At 41.2% G+C, this 23,861-nt stretch overlaps 1 protein-coding gene across 1 annotated transcript in view; it reads left to right on the top strand.

The window, feature by feature from the left end:
* LOC142857023 (disintegrin and metalloproteinase domain-containing protein 32-like) overlaps positions 1 to 23,861 on the top strand; it is a 68,574-nt gene that overhangs the window by 11,981 nt on the left and 32,732 nt on the right. Inside the window, exons 3-11 of the mRNA XM_075984641.1 lie at positions 2,569 to 2,630; positions 5,834 to 5,909; positions 6,860 to 6,936; positions 8,130 to 8,304; positions 12,499 to 12,567; positions 13,636 to 13,707; positions 13,896 to 14,062; positions 22,887 to 22,968; positions 23,425 to 23,561. Of these exons, the coding sequence (XP_075840756.1) occupies positions 2,569 to 2,630; positions 5,834 to 5,909; positions 6,860 to 6,936; positions 8,130 to 8,304; positions 12,499 to 12,567; positions 13,636 to 13,707; positions 13,896 to 14,062; positions 22,887 to 22,968; positions 23,425 to 23,561 (917 nt within the window). The remainder of the gene's footprint in view (positions 1 to 2,568; positions 2,631 to 5,833; positions 5,910 to 6,859; positions 6,937 to 8,129; positions 8,305 to 12,498; positions 12,568 to 13,635; positions 13,708 to 13,895; positions 14,063 to 22,886; positions 22,969 to 23,424; positions 23,562 to 23,861) is intronic.

Below are 23,861 nucleotides of genomic sequence, written 5' to 3'. Positions count from 1 at the left end.
ATTTAACATAATTTTGGGTTTTTTTTGGGAGCCCATAATTGAGAAACTTTGAATTTTTAAAAGAGGTTTTGGATTTGAAGAGACTTTGGAGTTTTACAGAGACAGAACATTGAAAGTGTTTGAGTTAAGGACTGCTGAACTTTAAAGTTCGCATTGTGCCCTGTATTTGTGATGCTTGTTAATCTGAGCTCTTGGGGGTGAACCAAAACAACACAACAACAAAGGAAAGGTTGTGCCTGAAAATGTTCTGTGTGTCAAGGTGAGAAGGGGTCAACTGTGCAGGTTCCTTTATGTTCATGTGACACAATCTAGAGTCTCCTGAGGGGAGAGAACCCCAACTGAAAAGGCTTCCATTAGATCAAGCTGTTGGCAAGCCTGTAGAGCATTTTCTTAATTAATGATGGATTAATTACTGATGGGCTAGGAGGATACAGATCATTGCGGTGGTCCCTGGGCAGGTGGTCCTGGGTTCTATAAGAAAATGGGCTGAGCAAGCCAGGGGGAGCAAGCCAATAAGCAGCACCCCTTCATGGCGTCTGCATCAGCTTCTGCCTCCAGGTTCCAGCCCTGCTTGGGTTCCTGTCCTGGCTTTCTGCAGTGAAGAACTACAATGTGGAGAGGGAAGCCTTTCCTCCCGCAACTTGCTTCTGGTCATGGTGTTTCATCACAGCAATAGTTACCCTAACTAAAACCAATTGTGTTTGTGGGTGTATGCACATATGTACGGGGGGCTTGTGGAAGCCAGAGATGTTGGATTTCTATGGAGCTGATATTACAGGGAACTGTGAGTCTCTTGACATGAGTGCTGGGAGCAGAACTCAAGTCCTCTGCAAGAGCAGTACATGCTTTGAACTCTTGAGCCATCTCTTCAGCCCTGGTCATTTTTTTTTTGGCCTGTGAATCTGCCTAAGTGTATACTATATTTATTGACTAATGTCTGTCGAACCACCTTTATATTCCTAGACTGAGACTAACCTGCTCACGATATATGATCTTTTAAAATGTGATGCTGGATTCTATTTCCAAGTATTTTATTGAGGATCTTTGCATTTATAGTCATCAACCAGATCGGTACATGGTTTTCTTTTCTAGCATATTCTTATCTGGTTTTGGCGTCAGGGTGATGTTGGCTTCTTGAATGAGGCTCAAAGCATTCCTCCCTTCTCTGTTGTATTGACTAGTTTGAGGAGGATGGTTGCTCCTTTTGGAGTGTCTGGTGGAGTTCAGCAGTGCCTGCGTCTAGTTTTGGTTTTATTGTTCATACACCAGCATGGCCTCCAGCAGCATCACAGACCATGGTGGTCCTTCGAGGAGGTTCAATTCAGAAAGCGAACTGTTTCTTGACTCCTCCACTCAAGCCTCCACTGTTGCCCAGATCTAGGGCGATCCCGTGGCAGTGTCTACTACTAAGGAGGCTGTGTCTGTGTCTACTTAAGTTCCAAGCTGCCACACGCCACCCTGCTGACCCTACTGGATGACACTATATTCCACTGTTGATGCCTGCCCTCTCTTATACCTGCTTCCACTGTCATGTCTCCAGTCCCACCTCTCTTCACAGCACATGGGCTACTCCGTTTTTCTCTTTCCCGCCTCTTCAGCTCATATTTGTTCATTGTACCGGTGCCTGGCTGTCTTTTGCTGTGCCCTGGCTCATAGTGTTTTAACAAAATATTCACATAAATTATTAGGTTAAATAACAAGATCTTTCTGATTTTTTCTTTAAATCAACAGATATTTCTCAAAGAAGCTTTTTTATATTTCTCTCTCTCTCTCTCTCTCTCTCTCTCTCTCTCTCTGTCTCTCTCTCTCTGTCTCTCTCTCTCTGTCTCTCTCATGTGTGTGCACGTGTTCACGGAGGTCAGAAGAGGGTGTCAGGTCTCCTGGAGCTGGAGTCAAGGGCCACCCAGTGTGGGTGGTTGGAACTGAACTCTGAAGTTCCTTATTCAGCTACTTTGCTCTCTTCCCAGGAGAGGAGTTTCTTAGTCATCAAAAGTAGGCATTTGTCTGCTGCTAGAAACTTAAACATAAATTTAACATAGTGTTCAGCAGATGGCCTGTGGCTCCCGTAGATGAACCCTGATGCTTGCTCTGGGGCATGACTCCATCTCCCCATTTATTCTGCCAGTGACAGGAGTGTGTGCTCAGGCGTGCCCTGAGACTGCAGGTGAAGAGAGCTGCTGCTGGCAACCAGAATCCCCACATTATTCTGCTTCTGTGTGTGAAATAATTTATCCCACAACTATGGAGGGAACAGATGGGGCGCTTCCGTCTTCATGGTGCAAGGAAGAGACTGTGGACCGTGTGGGCTCTTCTTTCATAGGTGTTTAGGATTTAGCGATGTGACACTCTAATCCCGCATAAGTCCAGAGCGACTTGTTTGTGTGTCAGTGAATGGGTTACATGAAAAGGTAAATACTTACAATATCTCATTGCCAATTTTTAACACAGGCAGTGTGTGATGATTTTACGAATTGTTCGAAACATTCTTGGGGAAGGGTTGGTTGATTCCGAGTTGCTGTTTGCTTCTCATTGAAATTTGTCCTCACCCTGTTCTTCTGGTCTCTCTAGGAAAAGATATCCTACGTTATTCCAATAAACCAGAAGCCGTACACTGTGCACCTCCAGAAAAGGTGACTTTTCTTTTATTCTTTAGCTTGGCATTTCATTTTACGTCATTGAAATGGTTTCCTTGTCACAGCAGTGGCGTATAAGAGCAGTGAGAGAGCTCTCGTTGGAATTGTCACTTGTCTCTAATGTGCTTTGTAGTCATTAAATTGTTGTCCCCAATCACCCAAGTTATCTTGGTGAATGAGGCGTAGGAGCCAAGAACAATAGAGACTTTGCCTATGGAAGACCAGTCTACCAGATTTAGATTGGTAGAACTAGAAGGACCAATCAGAGCAGAGGGCAGGGGCAGGCTGACCTTGGCCAGAAGCACGGGTTCCAGCAGTGAGGCTGGCTGCGAACTGCTTATGGAACAGCCCAGGGGAAATGCTCCGTTGGCAGCTAATTCAACAGTAGAATATGGGAGAAAGCAATTGAATTTTGATATCATTTGTTTTAAAATACTTTCAACAAATTAAGTATAGAAGGGATGTACCTCAACACAATAAAGTCTATAGATAACAAACCCAAGGCCAACAGCATACTTGATGGTGAAAGTTAAAAGGGTTTCGCCTAAGATCAAGAATATGGCCACCATACCACCTCTGTTCAGCATCGCGCTGAAAGGGTCAGCCAGAAGAGTCTAGCAAAAGAAAGAAGAACACTTGAACTGGGAAGATGATATCACATTATTCCTGTAGGTAAAGGACATTATCCTTTCTCTCTCTCTCTCTCTCTCTCTCTCTCTCTCTCTCTCTCTCTCTCCCTCCCTCCCTCCCTCCCTCCCTCCCTCCCTCCCTCCCTCTCTCTCTCTCTCTCTCTCTCTCTCTCTCTCTCTCTCTCTCTCTCTGTCTCTCCCCCCCTCTCTCTTTATCTCTTCCTCTCTCTGTATCATTTTTATCTCTATCTCCTTTATCTCTCTCTATCTTCTCTCTCTCTATCCCCCTCTCTAGGATCTCTTCCCTTCCCCATTCCCCTCCCTCTCTATCTCTATATCTATCCATAAAGGATCCATAAAACAACAACAAAAACACCCCCTGTCATTACCAATAAATAAATTCACCAAGTGGCAGGATACAATAATAATTATCTACACGCCAATAATGGGCTATCTGAAAAGAAATAAGAAGGTCCTATTTATGAGATCAGAACTCTGACCAGCTGTGGCCATGTACACCTGTCATCCTGCTTGGGGGACAGAGGCAGGTTCAGGGTCACCAGGTAGATGAGAAGGCAAAGGAGGAATTCAAAGTCGCCATCAGCTACTCAGTGAGTTCATAGCTAAAACAACAATAACAAACTCACAGATCAAAGCAAACTGCACCACTAAACCAAAATAATGACAGACAAAACAAAATAAAAACAAACCCCCAAAATGACAACAACAAAGTCAAAACAACATAAATTACAAGTTGTATTTTCTGTAAGAATTTTTTTTCTAGGATATATGCAACTCTAAAATAACCAGGGCAATTTGGAATAAAAAGAACAAAGCTAAAGGAACCATTCTACTAGACATCATATACTGAAACTGTAGTACTCAAAATTTAGTTATTTTTAAAGATTTATTTTTTATTCTATGTATATGAATATTTTGCCTGTATGTATGTATATATACCACGTATGTACCTGGTTATGGTGGAGGCCAGAAAAGGATGTCTGGTCCCTTGAAACTGGAGTTACAGATGGTTGTGAGCTGCCATGTGGGGTCTGGGAACTGAACCTGGGGGCTCTGGAAGTGTTCTTAACCTCCGATCCATCGTAATAGTAAGGACGTAAGGAAGATGGGCAATATTGAGAGTGCGAACAGACACAGAGACAGGAAGAGAGCAGGGACACCAACGGAGAGATGGTGTCCAGCAAGTATCAAGGGTGAAGTGGTTGGAGCATGGCAGAGTGGTTTTCAAGCCTCCCCCTGCCACTCAGAGGTGTGTGGGAGGGCACCACTCAGAACTGGCAGCCAGGGTGTGTGGGAGGGCACCACTCAGAACTGGCAGCCAGGGCAGCCATTGGTAGCCTCCAGGTCCAGTGGAGAACTGGAAGCAGCAGACTGGGTGCTTACTGAAGTCAGAGGGAGGCTGAGGGGAAGGAGGGAAACCGAAATGATGCAGTATGTACAGAGCATGGTACCAGAAGAAGAATGGGCTTAGACCTGAGGTTCAACGCACATGCTAAGGATAATAGGACTTCATTTTCTTCAACCACATTATCAAAGACATACATACACAAATATATATATATATATACACACAAAGATATATATAATAATAGTACCTATCATATAATATGTACTATGTGTTATATTTTGTTATGTGTTATATATAATATGATCTGTTATATAATAAATCATTAATATATTATTAAAATATATAATTATATAACTTATGTAATTATATGACTTATAACTACATAAAATCAAAAATGCAATATAACATATAATAAATAAAATATAAGATATAATTATATTAATACATAGCCACCATATTATGTATCATTAATATTGCATATATAAACCTGTAATATTACTATATTATATATAATTGACATGCAATATTAATCTAGAATATGTCATACTATACATATTAGAATAAAGAAGCAGAAAATTCTCACAACCCTCCATCCAGTTTATATCTCTGTAAATAAAAAAATGGCTTTATCCCTCTTGCAGCTCTTCCCTTTATTGAAAGGAGCCTGGTGAGCTGGAGAGATGGTTCAGTGGTTAAGACTGCTAACTGCTCGTGTAAAGGACCTGGGTTTGGTTCCCAGCACTCCAATGGCTCATAAGCACCTGTAACTCCAGCTCTAGGAGACAGGATACCCTCTGACTTCTATAAGCACCTACACATACTGTGAAGCATAAATCCATGCAGGCACATACATCTACATAAAGTAAATCTTTTTGAAAACTAAAAGAAATTTATTTTGAGTAAATGTATATTACTTTGCATGAAATGTATGACAAAGGAAATGCAACTATCATACCAAAAGGTGTCTTTTCCTTGGAAGCTCCCGAGAGTAAGCCTTTTAGTTTTTAAGGCCATCTCATTTCTGCCCAAACTTCTTACCTCTGCTTTTGTAGCTGGGATGTCCCCCGAGCATGCGCAGATTAATGGACGTGGCTGTGTTCCAATAAAGCTTTATTTGCACCAACATGGGGTGGGGCAGAGTTTACTGATGCCTGCTCTGTTGTTTCTAAAAGAGTAACTGGAATTCTCTTTTCTGTACATAGTTATTTTTTGGCAGATCGTTTTATGGTTTATTCATATAAAAAAGGATCTGTGAGTTCGCGCTTTACAGACATCCCGGTAAGACTTAAGTTATTTTATGAATTTTCAGAAAACTTGAAAATAATTGAGTGAATGCTTTCCCAGTGCAAAGACTGTGAGGACCTGTAGGTGACATACGTAAGGTATTTACCGCCTAGTCACTCAGTGACCCCGATGTCTTGGCGGAGTGAAATTAGTTGACTGAGGGCCTGCCTGCCTTGCATGGGCACTGCCTATGGACTATGGCTTTACCTATACTTCCTGAGAAAGTGAATAAAACTAAGAGAAAAATAAGCAGATTAAGAACAGGAGAGCACAGAAGCACAGACCAAGACCTTTTGTATCCATTGTCCCCGCTGCATACATACAGACATCATCATACACACATCATCATACATGTACTGTGTTCTACAGTGTCCCTCCCCTAACCTTGTTCAGACCTGAGGAGTTTGAATGCTTGCCGTATTTGATCTATGATCGAGTAAAACAATGCTCTAATTTTATTTTAATACGTTTGTGTGTGTTCTGTTTTTTTATGTCTCTTCACTTGGGCTTTCTGCTTCTGGAAGCGCATTGTCTGGTGAATGTGTGTGAAGGGAGCACTGCATCTTTTTGTCCTCACCTCACCCCTTCTCTGGCACCGCCTCTGTCCTTGCAGGTGACAGACATGCTCTGGTTAGCGCGGCTTCAGAGTCCTCCTCCTCTGCTGGCACACCCGGCCCTTGGAGCTCCCAGACTCTTAGGCTCCAAGGACCTTCTTTAGTCAACACATTACAGTTTTACAGATTCTCAGGGCTTTTAACTGAAGTCTTAAAGTCTGTACATTAGGAAAAAATTATGGAGACCTTTTGAGTATCATTTTATACAACCCATTGTAAATCATGTATTTACGAACAGTCTCCACACGCTTCTGTCTGTTTTCAAAGCAGGAAATTATTTGAAAGGTTTGTCAGTTCTCCGGTAACTCGTGTCCTTTTTCTCATCCCTAGATGCAATGCTACTATCAAGGCTACATCAAAGGCTACCCGAACTCTGTTGTCACACTCAGCACGTGCTCCGGACTGAGGTCATTAACGTTCCCCCACTCTGGCTGTGATATCTGGCTGCGGGAATGCATTCCGTTTCTGTGGGCGCCCAGTGGGGGCGCTTGTTGGCGGTGTCCTTCTCCAGATGTGGTCCCACTGGTCTGGGATCTTTCTCCCTTGCTTTGCAGACCAGAGATTATTCTAACTTCTGGAGGGCTTAGACAACAGAAATGGCAAATGAATGTTCTAAGCTGGAAGAGCAAGGTTTAGGATGGTTTATTCATTTTTTTTCAGCTTACTTCAGTTTATGAATTTTATAATACCTACCATGTATTTTAGTGTTTGGAGATAAAAGTAAGATAAATGAACAAAAGTGAATTTTTCTTTTCCTCATGAAAATTATCTTTACAGCAAGGAGGCAAGTCATATCTTTGTAATTATTAATTCAATACTCCCCCTTTTAAAAAGCGATTACCAGTACTTTCTCTAACTCTTGAAAAAAATCATTTGGTTTTTCCTTTCCTGCTTTGGAGAAGTTTTCCTCTTGTCAGAATTCTCCACCTTTGCTTTTAGTTAGCATCTTTGTCTTCCCAAATGCACTCTAAGCTTCCTGTATGGAACCCTGAAATTTAAACCTGAAACCAGTTTCTCACGCAGAAGTGACACACTGAATAAGCTCATTTCCGGGAAGCCAAGTTCTGTAAACAGATGATCTCTTCAGAATCAGGCTTTTGAGTTCTTATCCAAACCATATACTCAACCAAAATTAGCACCATTTTATAGTCACGGCTAGATTAATTGTCATTAGTAAAATTGCAGGTGTATATTCTCATTAAAAAAGTTTGTTTATCAGGTTTTCAGAGTCCTGCAGGCCAGAGAGACTTTTACTAATGTTTCCATTGACCAAGCTGCGCAGGAGCCACCGCCGGAAGCACAGGAAAGTTATTAGATTACTGTCAGACTGTGCTCCTAGAAATTTTAAAGCTGATTTCTATTAGTCTTGTAACTAACAAAAATTTAAATAAAAAAAAGAAAGAAAAAAAGAAAAGAAATGTGGATTTTTGAGCTAGAGAAATATTTTTCTCCTCAAAGTCATCTGCGAGACAGTGTTTGGAGCAAAATGCTGCAGGGCTGAAAACATTCTACGTCTTTTATTGTTTCGTTGGATGCGAATGGAATTTCACAATGTATATTTTATTAAAAGCGCTTTACAATTTCATCCCTACTGTTGCAGAGGAATCCTGCAGTTTGAAAACGTGTCTTACGGAATCGAGCCCCTGGAATCTACGGTTGCTTTACAGCACATTATTTATAAACTAGGGAATGAGGAAGATAAGTTGACAATTTTTAACAAAAACAGCAGAAACATAGAGATGCCAGCGAACTACGGCATTTTTATCAATGAAAAGGTGAGTTCTGTCTACTTTAATCATTTTCAAAGCCCCTATTAGTTCTAATTCATTACAAAAAAGTGTGTGAGACTGTTGTAGGGTTGCAGTAAGGCCGTTCCTTGTGGCCCTGAAGCCAGGCAGGATCTTTTCTTTCTGGCCATATCCTGTCGTTTATTTTGCATTGCTCATTTAATTTTAGCTTTGTTTATGTTTTTTTTGTTTTGTTTTGTTTTGGATTCTTATTGGTGTGAACAAAACCACCTGAGAAGAAGCGATGTCAGCAGAGAATGATTGGATGATTAGAAGAATTTCAACACCATGGAGAGATTGGGATGTTGTGGATCCAAAGTTACCTTTTCCTAGGCTTTGTCCACCCCTGCCTGTGCCAGAATTAACATCTTGTGACTTAGTAGATAAAAAGCGTTTAGAATCTATTAAGTTAGCAGACCTCTGGCTTCCGTCAATGCAAAAGCTGAGAATGTCATCCCATAGCACCTTGGGCTTATGGGAAAGCTTCTCCCATCTTTCTCTACCCACCTTTCTTATGGACCCACTAATACATTTCAAAGTTGCCTTGGTTTATGATTTTCTTTGTTCTGCGAAACTATAAACTCCATGAAACTGATTTCACGTTGGAACACGGGATTTTTTTTTTTGGGGGGGGGGTCACCTAAATCTGTGTCCCAGGGCCATAGTCACTCAAAATAATTCTATAATAAACCACCTCTTATTCCGTTTGAGATGAGAGTGGTTTTGCACCAACATTAGCATAGTTAAATATGTATACAACTGAAATGGCCCTAACAGAGCTGCTGGGCATACCCAGATCGTCCAGGGCACACCCTGGACAAGGACATGGCAGTTCTTCATACATGTAGCTCTGAAAAAGGAGCAGAATTGTCACCCAGGTCTCGCTGACATAAATAACTGTGTTTGGCCAGTGTTCCTGGGTGTCCTCTCTGTCTGTGCTCATTTAACAAAGCCCCAGAATTTAGCTGGCTATTAAAAAGAAACAGCAGTGTATTTATCAGCCTCCCCAGTATCTGGATAGGATCCCAGTGGGAAAAATACGGCTCCTAACATGAGCAGGCATAACGTGTCCCCCTAGATTGGATGCGGAAAGGAAGGGACCCCTTAACATTTCATCGTTTCCATTTCCTGCCATGTGGCATGTGGACGTCCTGATAGACCATGGCTCACAAGGATAAGATGGTGCACCATGGGTATCTGAGCAAGAGAAAACAAGGGAGGTGGCCCAGTTGTAACAGTGCCTTCTATACAAGCACGAGAGGTGCACAGAATTATTTCAGTTTCTCTAAATTCCTTCAGATTTGTTTTGTGTCTCAGCATATGGTCTAAAAGCTTCCATGTTCTGCTATGCAGAATGTCTATTCTTTTGTGTTTGGGTGGAATATTCTCTAGATCTTGTTAATTCTGATGTTTCTCTGTTTTTGCCTGGAAGATCTGTATATCGGAAGGATTGGCATACATAGTAAAATCACGACTATTAACTAGCTCAAGGTAGTTTATGTCTTTATAGCTTAAGATAATTTATGTCTTTAAATCCAGCACTACACTTTTTAGGAAATGTGTGCACTAGAGTTGAACACACATGAGTTTAGGATTATCTTGTCTTCTTGCTTAATTGCTATTTAAGTCTGAATGAATGTCCTTCTTCAGTTTAAAGTCTGTTTTCTTGTCAGATACTAAGACAGTGACATCTGCCCTCTTCCTGGTATTTTGTTCTTTTAAATTCTTTGAGATTCCTTCCAGCTCATTTCCACTAGGTGCCATTACTATGGGATTTAATATTTTTTGGAAGAAACATGTTAATTTTTGTATTGTTTTCATCTGCATTGGTATTTGGGCATCTGCAGTTAGTTTGGCTGGTTCAGTTTTTTTTCTGTTGTTGTTCAAAGGTTAAGTGTTTTCATAATGTCCTAACTCTTCCACATTTCATGCATATATATTAAAACATTTAATTTTTGTTCAACACACATTTATTCTTTTAGTAAAGGCATTTTCAGTGCTTAGGAGGAGGCTAACTTATGCAGGTTTGGGATGGTCATTTCCTGTTTGCCTGGAATTTAGGGATAAAGTTGTATCCACTTATTCAGCTACATCCTGGTTCTTGCAGTGACCTGGTTTAGGAGCGTGTGATAAGTTTCCCTGGCAGTGTGGGTAGGTTTGGATCTCAAAGCTGTATGAAGTAACTGGAAGATTCCAGTCAGACAACTAACAGTGCACTAGGGAATGTCTAAGGGAAGGAACGAGGCTGGAAGAATGAGATACTCCCTGGCTGGCTAGCAGCCTCAGGGCTTTGGAGCGACCCAAATCGAGGGATGCTAGAAGCCTACATCAATCTAGGGCCCATGTGGGACAGCCAGTGGGTCCCTGGGTACAAAGAGGCTGAGATGTGGGCAGTCCAAAAGGAAGGAAAAGAGGCCAGGAGCTCTTGGGGTTCTGTGAGCCGGGACTGGGTGTGTCAGCAATGTTATTCAAGTTATTTGTGACTAGCTTCTTGGATCTCACCCTTGTTTGCATAGTGGCTCCAGGTTTGCCAGGACAGAAAGCTTATTATCATTTCAAGGTCTTTTGCAGTTTGTGTCTAGTCTTGGACACAGGTGTGACCTTCTGTATTTTTTAGTGTGTATGCCTGAGACTTTTCAAAGCCTTTCCTTCCTCACTCAACCTATGCCTTCCTTTGCAATGTCTTTACCACTATGTCGTCCCATTGACTTCCCTTTGTCTGTTGTTCTAAACAGCAGCTAACTTACTGTGAACTTTTTCCTATACAAATACTTCCCACAAGTCCACCCAATTCTGTGAAAGTTCCAAGGTGGAGGCATCAAAAAGCTCTGTGTGCAAACTCTTTAGGAAGGCAATGGATACCTGAAACATATAGTTGTTGTAGGGGGTTGCTTGTTTGTTCCTGGTTGCTCAGCCCTGAAGCAATCACACAGAAACCATATAATTTGCAATACTGTTTGGCCAATAGCTTAAGCATATTTCTGGCTAACTCATATCTTAAATTAATCCAGCTCTGTTAATCTGTGTATCACTACAAGGCTATGGCTTACCAGGTAAAGTTCTGGCATCTGTCTCTGCTGGGGCTACATAACTTCTCCATGACTCTGCCTTCTTTCTCCCAGCATTCAGTTTAGTTTTCCTTGCCTATCTATATTCTGCCCTGCACAGGCCTAAGACTGTTTCTTTATTAACCAATGGTATTCACAGCATATATCACATAGCCACAATTCTTTGAGAACAACTTGGCTTTGCCATCTCTGGTACCATTAAGACACACAGAGAACACTGACCACCAGTCTCACGAATACCAACTAGCTGGGTTTCCATGATGGGGTTTCACTGAAAGTTAGTAGTTGTTTTTGTTCTTTTGTTTGTTTGTTTTGCTTTTTTTTTCCACTAAAGCAATGCCCTACTCCCTTCCTTAGGAGTATTTCCCCATGTTTCTTGCTGTATGGGGGCTGGCAGGATGTGCACAAGCTGGTGCTCTAAGGGCACACATGGCAGTCAGAGGAGACCCAGGCTGAACTGGCACTGCAGCATTTGCCCTGCAGTACTTGACGGGCAGCTTTGACGAGGAGCCAGGGGAAGCAGATTCAGGTCTTGAGAGACATTGCAGTCACATTGCAAAGCCTGTGGCTACGGGAAGAAATGGGACACAGTCATAAGTTCTTAGCCTTCAACATCTTTGTTTGTTTGTTTGTTTTTTGTTTTTGTTTTTTTGAGACAGGCTTTTTCTGTATCTTTGGAGCCTGTCCTGGAACTAGCTCCTGTAGACTAGGCTGGCCTCGAACTCACAGAGATCCGCCTGTCTCTGCCTCCCGAGTGCTGCGATTAAAGGCATGCGCCACCACCACCTGGCTTAGCCTTCAACATATGTACAACCTCTCCAGCAAAATTTTAATCCACTTCTGACATTCAGGTCAAACCAGTGGTTAAAAATGCATGGCGTTTCATTCCAGTTTTAGTATGTGAGCAGTCCACGGGTTGGAAGCTGTGGATTCATTGGCTGACTTCATAACCAGTGTTCTAATCACTGGGTTCCATGCTATAACCCCCAAGCACTCCATGTTAGCTCTCCTACCTAGTGCTGACTGTGAGTTCTGCCCTAGTAGCTTTAATAAGGAGCTCCAAGTAAATACATTGTGAAAATTTAAACTTTTGTGTGCTTTTGCTTCTTTCTAGGCAGAAGCACCGGTAAAACAGTCATCTCCTCTCTATCTCGAGATGAATATCGTGGTGGACAAAGCCTTGGTATGTACTTTGATTTTCCTTTTATGTGTTTGGTGTGGGACTAGAGAGTTGATTTAACTGTTAAGAGCACCTGTGCCTCTTCCAGAGGACCCAGGTTTGAATCCCAGCACCCACATGATGATTTACAACTATCTATAATTCTTAATCCCAGTGGATCCAATGCCCTATTTTGACCCAAGGGTACAAGGCACGCATGCGGTGTACTTATACACATAAATAATAAAATACACAAACCTAAAAAGCACTTTTAAAAAAGAGTTGCAAACTGTTGACTCCTTTGGCATCAATCCTTAAATATTTGTGTAAATGTGTGACACCCCGGGCTAGAGGCGACTAGAATATCCCAGTCTTCTCGCTTTCCATCGCAGACAGCACAGGGTAACAATTTGCTGACTGAAAACCAGGCAGTTGCAATGACCCAATAGGAGACAGTTCTGGCAAGAGGATGAAGCCAGAGAGAGTCCAGTCCTATAATGTTTTGCTGGCAGCAGAGGCGAGTGTACCCATACATGCTGTAAGACACAGACAGGTGTTTGGTGCTGCACCTGTCCCATGTCATTGTTTCCTGGCAGGAAAATGTCTCTAGGTCCTTGACTCCTGTCAACAAGAAGTCATATGGTTGTTAGAGATCTAGGTCTTTCCCATGTTTTAGTGTGATGACCCAGATTTGATTATCACGCTGGTGAACTATCACAGTGAACAGAAATACACATTAGCAGTTCTGTTCTTAACATTGTAGAGCTTGCCAGGAATCCAGAGCTGAGGTCAGAGGTAATATCTGAGGAAGAATAGGCCAATGCTTGATGATTGCACTTCTAGGGAAGGCCTACCGAATGTCATCGAGGGTCAATCCATATTTCAACATTTACATATATACCTGCTTGCACTGACTGTGTATGTATGTATATGTGTATGATGTATACATGTGTGTTCTGTCTCATTGGAGATTGTGTATCTTATTTGAAGCAGTGAATTCTTTATCAGCCACAAACTTCTAATAGTAGATGCAAATATCAAAACATCGTACAAAAATAGTATTTTAACTATGAAATCATTTTTGTCTTTTAGTATGATTACCTGGGCTCTGACAGCATGACTGTAACAAACAAAATTATTGAAATTATCAGTCTTATAAATTCAGTAAGTATTTTCCTTTTTATGTTTTTATATTAAAATTTTTTACTTTTGAAATTATCATTGATGTGACATTTCTGAATAAATAGGTCATTCATATAAAAAGAATGTGGATTTGCGAACCTTTAAAAATATTTTCTAGGGTAGGGCATTTATAAAATAAGACAGGTTAATTCGTTTTTTTCTGTTTTTAGGTGTTTTCCCAACTCCAGGTTACTATTGTGTTGTCCTCATTGGAGTTATGGTCAGATAAAAATAGGATTCCTACCGTTGGTGAAGCAGATGAATTGCTGCGTCAATTTTTAGAATGGAAGCAATCCTATCTTACCCTAAGACCTCACGATGTTGCGTATTTATTCATGTAAGCATGCTCGGTCCTCTATAAAGAAAACAAAAGGCTTGCCATATAGCTGAATTCATTTCTGATTACCCAGACACTTCATTCAAGGTTGATGCTTTTTGATTGCCAGGCAATGCAAAAAGATGAATAGCATTTGTTTCTAAGCTTATTAATCGTTTCTAAAACATCAGAGTGAAATTTACAGAGCTTCACCCATTTTATGATGTAAAATCAGTCGTTGAATAAGAGCCTGCATGCGGTCATAGCAGAGCTGGCCCTTAAACCCTAAGAAAGATCCACGACTCATCTAGTGAAGATCATATGTTGATTACACAGCTGGCAAAGCCTGGGTGTGAAGTTGTTTATATGTACTTACGTGAATGGACTGTCTGCATTATTTTAAAATTTAAAAATATTTAAAGACACGGCTTTGCATTTGTAGTTGCGTTCATAATAGAATTGCAACATACAAGAGGTGTCTTTGTATGTATTTATCTCTTAATATATGCAACACAATTCATCTTGGTATAGTATAAAGAGGGATAACATTTGGTTTTCTGTCACATGGGTAGACCAGCACTCTGTCACACATTTCCCCTGTGAACACCTTTTAGAGTTTTTACAGGGCTTCGAGCAATCTGATTGAGCCATTAGGGAATGACTAATGTTTTTAGTGTTGTGCTTATCTTTATTATTTGGAGCGTTCCAGTCAATGTGTATGAATCCATCGCCCCAGTTTTTGAATTATTCTTCAAATAGTCTTCAAATATTTGAAATATTTCTCCAGGAAAACTTTTGCAGTTTTTGTTAGAACTCTTCTAGATAACACTGGTACTTATTTCTAGGTCTTTTATTTATTTACTATTTATTTATTTTATTTATTTATTTGCCAATGTTAGTTTTTTAATGCTTTGTTATATTTTATAAGTAAACAGAAATGTAGCTAATTTCTGTAAGTACTGTCTCAGTCACTTTCTGTGAAGAATCAATACCGCCAAGGCAACTTGTATGAAAGAAAGCATTTAATTGGGGGCTGGTTTACAGTTTCAGAGGGTTAGTCCATTATCATCATTCATGGGGAATATGGCAACATGCAAGACAGACATGGTGCTGGAGAAATAGCTGAGAGTTACATCCTGATCTGGAGGCAACAGGGAGAGAGAGAGAGAGGGAGAAAGAGAGAACAAGAAAGGAGCTAGCAGTTTAACAGTCTTGTCCATGGGCTTCTGAAACCCAGACCCTCCTCCAGTGGCGCACTTCCTCCAATAAGGCCACATCAACTCCAACAAGGCCCCACCTCCTAATCCTTATAATCTTTGCAAATGGTTCGACTCCCTGCTGACTAAGCATTTAAACACAGGAGTCTATGAAGGCCATTCTTACTCAAACCACAAGTACCAATTATTTTTTCCACTTTTTAGAAGAATTTTTTGAAATTATAAATGCCATTACCTAAAATCATTTTTTTCCCCATGTACAGACAGTTTCACAGGTTTTCTTTTCACAGATGCAGGCCCAAAGGGAGGTCTCCAGGCACTCCCTCATCACACCTTGTCAGATCCATTATTATTGTTAATGTTTTGCATCAGGGGTGCTTTTACAACTGATGAAGCAATATTGATACACTGCTACTAACTGAAGTGCATGGCTTATATTAGAATTTCTTTTCTGTGTTGTATGAACTCTTTAATATTTAGTAAATTTATAATGATGTTAAGATGCTCTAATAATTTTTCCACACTTTATATTGGCTTTGTGTGCATGTGTGCTCACGCATGTGCATACATGTGTGCGTGTGTGTGCATTTGTATGTTTGCACATGTACGTCACAGGGTGCATGAGGAGGTCGGAGGATAACTAAAGTTAGTTCTTTCCTTCTCTCATGTGGATTCCAGGATAAATCTCAGGTGGTCAGGCTGTGAGGTCAGTGCCTTTATCCACTGAGCCATCTCCCAGCCCCAGTGCTTTCTCATTTTACGTGTAAAATCATGTCATCTGAAAGTCACGAGTTTTATTTCTTTGGCTGTCTGGCTGTGTTCCTAAGGCTACACGTGAGCAGGAGTGATGATAATATTTTCATGTCATATTTTTCTTAGGAATAATATTCCCAATGCAGTTGGTGTAAAAGCCATTTAGTAAATTTAGAAATCAGTCTCACCTTTTAAAGTAGGACTATAAAATCACGGGTACATGCTAACTTTTCCCAAAGCGACTTTACCTTGAATTCTGTCTTCTGGAACTAGAGAGACAGGCCATCCGCCATGCCCTCTGGCATTTATATGAGGTCTGCAGATCAATTCTGTGCTGTAGGTTGAGAGCCTTTGCCCCTTCCCTTCTTCTGGAACCTTGTCCGTCTCAGCCGCTGCTCAGGTGTCTTCTGAGGTTTAGTACTGTGTGGTGACCTCTGAATTCTACAGTACTGTAGTCTTGTGTTTTCCTGCTCTTCTCAGCTGCAATGCCAGTCCTTTTGGTTCCATCCATTTGTGCCGTGTTCTGACTTCTTTATTTCCTTTAGTTCTGCTGGTTTTTAATTATCTCCTTCCTTCTACTAAGTCTGGGTTTTGCTTGTTGTTGTTTTTCTAGTTCATTGAAATACAATGTTAGGTTGTTGATTGGAGATTTCTAAATTTTACATATGACTGTCCCTGCTTTTTATCTGTTTACTTAGAGTATCTTATTGCAATCCTTTAGCCTCAGCCCCTGTATTCCCAGAGGTGAAATGAGTTTCTTGTGAGTACCATATAGTTGTGTGTTATATTTTAATTCATTCCATTGCTGCATATCTTTTAAGCTTGAGAATTTAAGTCATTTACATTTAAGGCAATTCTCAAGGACTAAAGCCTAACTTTGTGGGTAAGCCATTTTTTCCCTCTAATCATGTCTATTACACATTTTTTGTTGTTTTGTGGTTACCATAAAGCTTTTAAAATCCATTTTTTAATTATAGCAAGCAGTTCTGAAATAGCAGCTGTTTAGTATCAAAAGAAAAGAACAGACAAATAAAATAAAAGGAGAGAAAACTCCGTGGCCCTTCTACCATTCTCCTCATTTCTAAATTTTGAACTCACCCTTTACTCTGTCTGCTAGCTCTTGATATGTTATTATTATAATACTCTTTATTTTTGCTTTATTTTAGCCTTCAAGTTCTATATGATAGGTTTCTGTCCCATGTCTGCAATATATTGCAGAACTTTGTGTGAACTGGATACTTTGTTTTATCTGTGAGTCCTATACAGGTTGGTGTTTCCTTCTTATTCACTTAGCATCTGCTTAATTTTAATTTGAAAAATTTCCTCAAGCATTTCTTGCAAGGGTGTGTTTGTTGTTGGTAAACCCTCCCAGTTTTTGTTTACCTGGGGATGCCTTTATTTCTTATCTCTAAAGCATAGCTTTGCTAGGTATAGTGTTTTTGATTCACAATTTTTCCTCCAGCACCATGGCTTAGAAGTTACCTGTGAGCAAGAAGGAGACATCCTCAATTGTTGTTAATTTTATCCTGCTGCTTTAAGAATCATCTTAATTTTTAACTTTTGACAGCTACTGATCTGTATCTTAAGAGAGAACCCTTGTGTGAATCTGACTGATGAGATATCATCATTACCTCTTTTGAATAAGCTTGGAATTCTCAAGGTTTTTTTCAGTCCAATTGTAGTAATAAGGGCGGCGGGGCTGCGTCCCCAACACCCCAGCCGCCTGCTCGGCTAGCTTATGCCCCGAAATAATTACATGGACACTGTATTCTTTTAAGCACTGCTTGGCCCTTTAGCTCTAGCCCTTGCTGGCTAATTCTGATATCCCGATCAACCAATCTCTAATAATCTTTGAGCACCGGTCTTACCGGGAAGATTCTAGCCTAAGTCCATCCTGGGTTGGAGCTGGGGCATGGCGTCTCTCTGAGGCGTCTGCTCCAGAGAGGAGAGCTGTCGAGTCTGAGCTCACTTCCTCTTCCTCCCAGCGTTCTGTTCTGTTTACTCCACCCACCTATGATCTAAGCTATGAGCCCAAGCAGTTTGTTTATTACTTAGCCAATGAAATCAACAGATTGATATATGACACTCCTACATCATCCAATTAATCATAATATTTATTCTTTCAATGCTGTCCAAAATTTCCCAAAATTTTCTTCCTTCTCTTCTCTTTGTTCTTGTCAGCGTATTTTAGAATAGTTTAGCATTGAGACCACTTCTGTTTAAAGAGAATTTCCATAAGTTTCCTTCATTGCTTTTTGTTTGTTCTCCTCACTGTAGTTTTAAGCATCTTGGCTTTGAGTTTATTTCTTCTTTTTGATCTATTCTGCAATCAATATATCCCCTAGTGCTTTGATTTATTAACATTTATACTTTCAAAGATTTCCATTTGATTTTAGAAAATGAAATGTCTCTGTTAAGATTCTCTGGGAGAATACTGGCTTGTTTTTTTAAATTATTTTATGGGATCTCCTTAAGACAGCTATTTAAGATTATTTGGGGTCTGTCCAATTAGTCATCATGGTCTGTTTTAGATACCTTCTTCTGTCCCTTAGGTGAGACTATGGCTCCTTGAAAGGTCTCCATACTTGTTGATATCAGATGATACACTTTGAACACTTGTTTCTTTCCATCTTTCTGACCTGGGTTATTGATGCCTGCCCTTCCAGCAAGCAGTTATATGCAGGTTGCCTGCTATTCTTGCTGAATCTATGTCCACAGCTGCCATCTCCTCACTAGGTGGTGCTTTATATTCAGGGTTTTTCTGGTCTGCAATTGGTGCATTGTTGCTGCTTCCTTATTTGTATTCACTGAAACTGTTTATTACTGCTTTGGAGGGAGGGAGCAGGAGTTTGCTCTGACTGGGACTCCGTGGATATCATCCTTCTGAGGAGTAGTGATAGGTCGCTAGTAGTTGATCCCTAGGCGCTGCCCCATGAAAAGTGTTCCTGCTTCTTACTATTGGTCAGAATTGAGAGTCAAGGCACTGCACTGTGGTTTCCTGCTGGTGATGTGAACAGACAATGAAATGTCACTTGGGAAAGCAGGAAGTCCCAATATCAAATGTCTCAGCTAACATAAGGGAAGAACCTATGGATTACCCAGCGGCGCTCTGACTGCTCCCTCTGTGTGATGCACCTGAGAAGAAGACGACAGTGGCTAAAGTAACATTAAAGATGAATAACACAAGACTTAAGGTCACTGTGGAGAGATGATGGAGGCGCTAAGCCAAGAAAAGCCGCAGAGACACACTCGATCCAAGTGTGAAGTAATAGAACCAGACGGCAGATTTAACCCCACTGTCAGCAGTCAGACTCAACAGATTTGGTGTAAACAGGAAATCTGAAGACAGACACTGCAGTGTATTAGTTACTTTTCTATCGCTGTGATAAAGTGCCATGGCCAAGGCAACTTGTAAGCACTGACTTGGGTTTATAGTTTTAGGGGGCCAGAGTCGGTGATGAGAAAGGGAAGGCCTGGTGGGAGGAACAGCACACATCTCACACTGCAAGCAGGAGGCAGAGGGCACTCTGGGGAACGCAGGAGTCTCCTGAAACCTCAGCACACTTCCCCCAGTGACATGCTTCCTCCAGCAAGGTCACACACCTTCTCACTGTAATCCTCCTCAAATGGCCACCAACTAAGGACCCAGTGTTTGAGGGCCCAGATTTTGGGGAGTATCTCATGTAAGCCATCACATGTGGCATCAAGTTGAAAAAGTCAGAGCTCGTTATAGCTCATGTGTATGAAACCAGGTTTTTAAGAAAGCAAAATGATAGAGATCACAGTCTTTACTAATAATAAGATGCTGGGCCCGCTATGCCACCAGGTGAAGACCCCAGGGGAAAGAATCTGACTAAGGCCCATGCCAAATAGTAAGGAAAGGTGAATGCCTTAAGAGGGCAGGTGTGCACAGGTCTTTACGACACCAATTACAGAGCCTTACAGCACACAGAGATAAAACTAACAAGAAAAAAAGAGAAAGTGATTAGTGGTTTGCTGCATATTTTAAGGTCTTCCTTGGATAGACATAATTAGCATATAAACTAGAACATGGCTATCCATTGACTTCAGCTCATCGACCTTTATAGACCTTTGCACCTACTTGGGCCAAGTACATGTGCAGAGTGAACATTTTAGATAGAAAACAAATGGCCGTGGATTGAAAAGGACTCGAGTTATTGATGTATATTCTCTAACCACAGAATTAGTTTAAAAGCAGTGATTTTTTTAAAAAAATTTCTTCTTTGAAATGAAAACATACACTGTATATGACCCGTGACTCAAAGAACATAATAAAATATTGGAAAGTGTTTCAAGACAAACAATACATCAAACACATATATGAAAGTCTGTAGACCTAACTAGATGACTCACGGTTGGGAGCACGTACTGTTCTTGCTGAGGACTCAGGGTTGGGAGCACGTACTGTTCTTGCAGAGATCTCAGTTTGTTTTTCTGCTTTTCTGTTGGGTGGCTCACAACTGCCTGTGACTCCAGTTTCTTGGGATCTGATGCCCTCTTCTGGTCTCCATCAATACCTGAACTCATTGGACACAACATGTAGATAAAGAAACATAATTGAAAGTGGAAAAAAAAAGTGTAAAAAATGTGAGATGCAGATAAAACAGTGGTTTCAGGAAATTTTATAGTAATAAATTCCTATATTAGAAAGAAGGAAACATTGCATCTTTTTGCATGCTGGGGTTTGGTTGATATTCCTGGGTGGGGGCTGCTCTTTTATGAAGGGAAACAAAGGTGATAAATCTAGGGGAGACAAGAGATGGAAGAGTTCAGTCAGGGAATATTGTATGAGAGAAGAATAAACAACAGAAAGAAAATAAAGAAAAGAATAAACATGCCCATATTGACTTTTTCATTAAAAAAAATGAAAAGATACCTCAGCAAGTTAAGCATAAACAATGAAGATAAAAGCAGAAGTTAGCAAAAAAAGGGGTAAGAAAAATACAGAAAATTTATAAAATAAAAGCAGATTATTTGTGACAAATAAAACTGTCAGGTCTTTACCTAGATATAGTATGAAGAAAGAGAACCTGTAACTCACTCATAACAGAAACGAGGAACTCTTTAGATCTTGAAACAGGAATGAGCGAGTATAAACAATGACTGTGGGCCTTTACTTGAAATGAACACATTTCCCTTGAGATGTGTGCTACTTGGCTGAAGGGTGGACAGCTAACTGAGTCATGTGTCTAGGGAAAATAGGACAAGAATCATCAATGCGAGTACAGAACTCTTAACCTCAAAGGCAACAAGAGATTGTTTATTCTGGAGCCAAGGATGAGTGGCCATGGCCTGGAAACAAAGATTCAGTCCCGTGTTCTAGTAACAACTTCGTGAAGTTTTACAGCAGAAAGTCATGAGCCAAGGACCCTTTCAAAGAGATGGGTGGGTATATTGAGTGGGCAGACTACAGCCAAGGGGAAAATCTTCCTCATTGGTCTTCAGTACTAACTGAGTTTATTCTTCTTTCTGGTAGGTGGAAGCCAGGGATCTGTTTATACAGTTCATGGTATTTGCCATTTAACAGTCACAGAGACATTAGGCTACACCCAGAGCTAGGTCATAAATGTCTCTGAACTTGCGCCATTCTGGTCTCTGTACTTCCATGATCTCGACAGTCAGTTTTGTAGTCATAGCTTCTGTTCAGGGCCATCACAGTGTTCACATGTGGGAGCCATATATTGTTTATTAACTGTCATCTAAAGTCCCTTGTAGCTAGGAAGACTCTTTCCCAGACTCTGGCGTAGTTGAGGCTGGGAAGTGGGCAGGACTGCAGTCCCAAGGGGAAGAGACTAGCTGGAGGACCTGAGTCTGAGCCCGTGTGAAAAGCCAAGCGTGGTGGCTCTTGTAACCTCAGTGACAGAAAGGCAGGGACAGTATTGAAGGGCTTTCTGGTCAGCATGCTGAGCCTAATCAGTCAGGCAGCCTCAGGGCTTTGTCCCCCAACTCCAAAATAAAAAAAAAAAAGCTCCTGAAGGTTAACTGTTGACCTCTGGCCTCCACAGACACCTACTTGTGTGTACACACTTTCATGTATGTTCATCCACTGCCTTAATCTTCCTGCCCAAATTTTATGTTTTAAGCAAGTTTTTTTTTTTGGTGTGTGTGTGTGTGTGTGTGTGTGTGTGTCCTGGGACACTTGCTTCGATCAGTTGAACAAAGCCCTTCGTGGCTCACAGCTGATCTCGATTGGAGAGGCGTGAGGATACAGGCTTTCATCAAGCCATTGTGTGTCTCTGTTCCACAAAATCTCTGCTATGTCTTCACAGCATTCTTAGCCATAGGCACGTTAGCAGGATAGCTGCTGGTTCTCCCCAGCCCCCTTTCTTTTCCTTTCTTTTTGTGGCGTCAGATGCTCTAAGCACCTCACCTCAGCCATCTTGCAGATGTCACTGTGCCCATGAACTTTGGTGAGATAGGAGAGTGGGTTCACTGATGTCACGCTCCTTCTTTCTCAAAGCTGGGTGAGAAGGGTGAGCTCAGAAATAGAACGTCGCTCTCCTAAGGCACTGTCACATTCTCTACGAAAAAGTGGCACTTTTTTTCCCCTATGCAACAAGTTTTGTTGTTGCCACTGGAGAAAAAGTGCTTGTTGCAAAACTCGGAGCAGAGGCTTGGCTCACCTCAAACCAAAGGGGAGGAGAGTGGCAAGGCCAGCCGAGATCGAGAGCATTTAGTCCAGTTTAGTTGAGAATCTTCCAAATTTCCAACAATAAGGACATTTTTAACCATTGAGCCTCAACTGGCTTCAGAGTAGGATTTTCCTAAACTAGGGCCTTAAATTTTCCTAAAATTCTCACAGCTAGGTTGTTCCCTGGGATTAATTAATGACAAATGTGTGTTTATGTATTTAGCTACAACGAGTACCCAAATTACGTGGGAGCGACGTATCCTGGGAAGATGTGTGTGACCCGCTACTCTGCAGGAATCACAATGGTATGTTCTTATTCGTTCCTTGAGAAGGATGTGAGGGGTGGTTTCTGAAGTGATGGAGGAGTAGCCATTGTTGCAAAGCCTGTAGGCGAGGCCTAAATGAGAACCTAGGACTGGAGAGCTGAGGGAGGGCATTGGGGGAGGTGGGAATCACTGGGGAGACATACTCAAAGAAGAAGGCATTATAAAAATTATAATCTCTTTGTAGTTAAGACGGAGATAAATATAGAAATAGACAAAACAGTGCAAGAGAATTGAGTTGAAAACTGGAAAACGAACAGAGCTCCATACTGCCGGGCTGCTTGTATCTTGCCTAAGAGGAACTCGGGGGTTTCACCCATCCGTGAATCACGTTCATTACTCTGAAGCGTTTGATACAAAATCCAAGGGTTCCCACCTGGAAAAGAGCCTTCCCCATTCAACAGTGTCCTCTCTTTTGGAACCCCTTTGTTGCTTTAGTACCCCAAGAACATGACTTTGGAGGCCTTTTCGGTCGTCGTCACCCAGATGCTGGGTCTCAGTCTGGGAATATCATACGATGATCCAGCGAAATGCCCCTGCCCAGAAGCCATCTGCGTCATGAACCCAAGAGCTATGTAAGCTTTCTGAAAACGCTTATTGGTTGGTTGTGTTTATTTTGCGTTAAGTACAGCGTTGACTTGTAGTCTGAATGAACTGGAAGAGGATCGAGCTCATGGCAGAACATGTGCCTGTGGCTTGACTAGAAGAGCAGCGGAGTGTGAGGGATATTACTGAAAATTCTAGTCAAGGCAGACAGTTCGTATGTAATCTACAGGTGTAAAGAGTTCCTTAGATATGTATTTTGTGTAAACCCCCAGTAAGGACCCTTTAAAATTTGAAAACTATGTGCTAATAACCATTCTGGGTTTTTATGC

Source organism: Microtus pennsylvanicus, chromosome 9 (genome assembly GCF_037038515.1).
Source record: "Microtus pennsylvanicus isolate mMicPen1 chromosome 9, mMicPen1.hap1, whole genome shotgun sequence".
Taxonomy (NCBI): domain Eukaryota; kingdom Metazoa; phylum Chordata; class Mammalia; order Rodentia; family Cricetidae; genus Microtus; species Microtus pennsylvanicus.
Note: the sequence above shows the minus strand (reverse complement) of the source record. Positions and strands in the feature narration are given on the sequence as shown.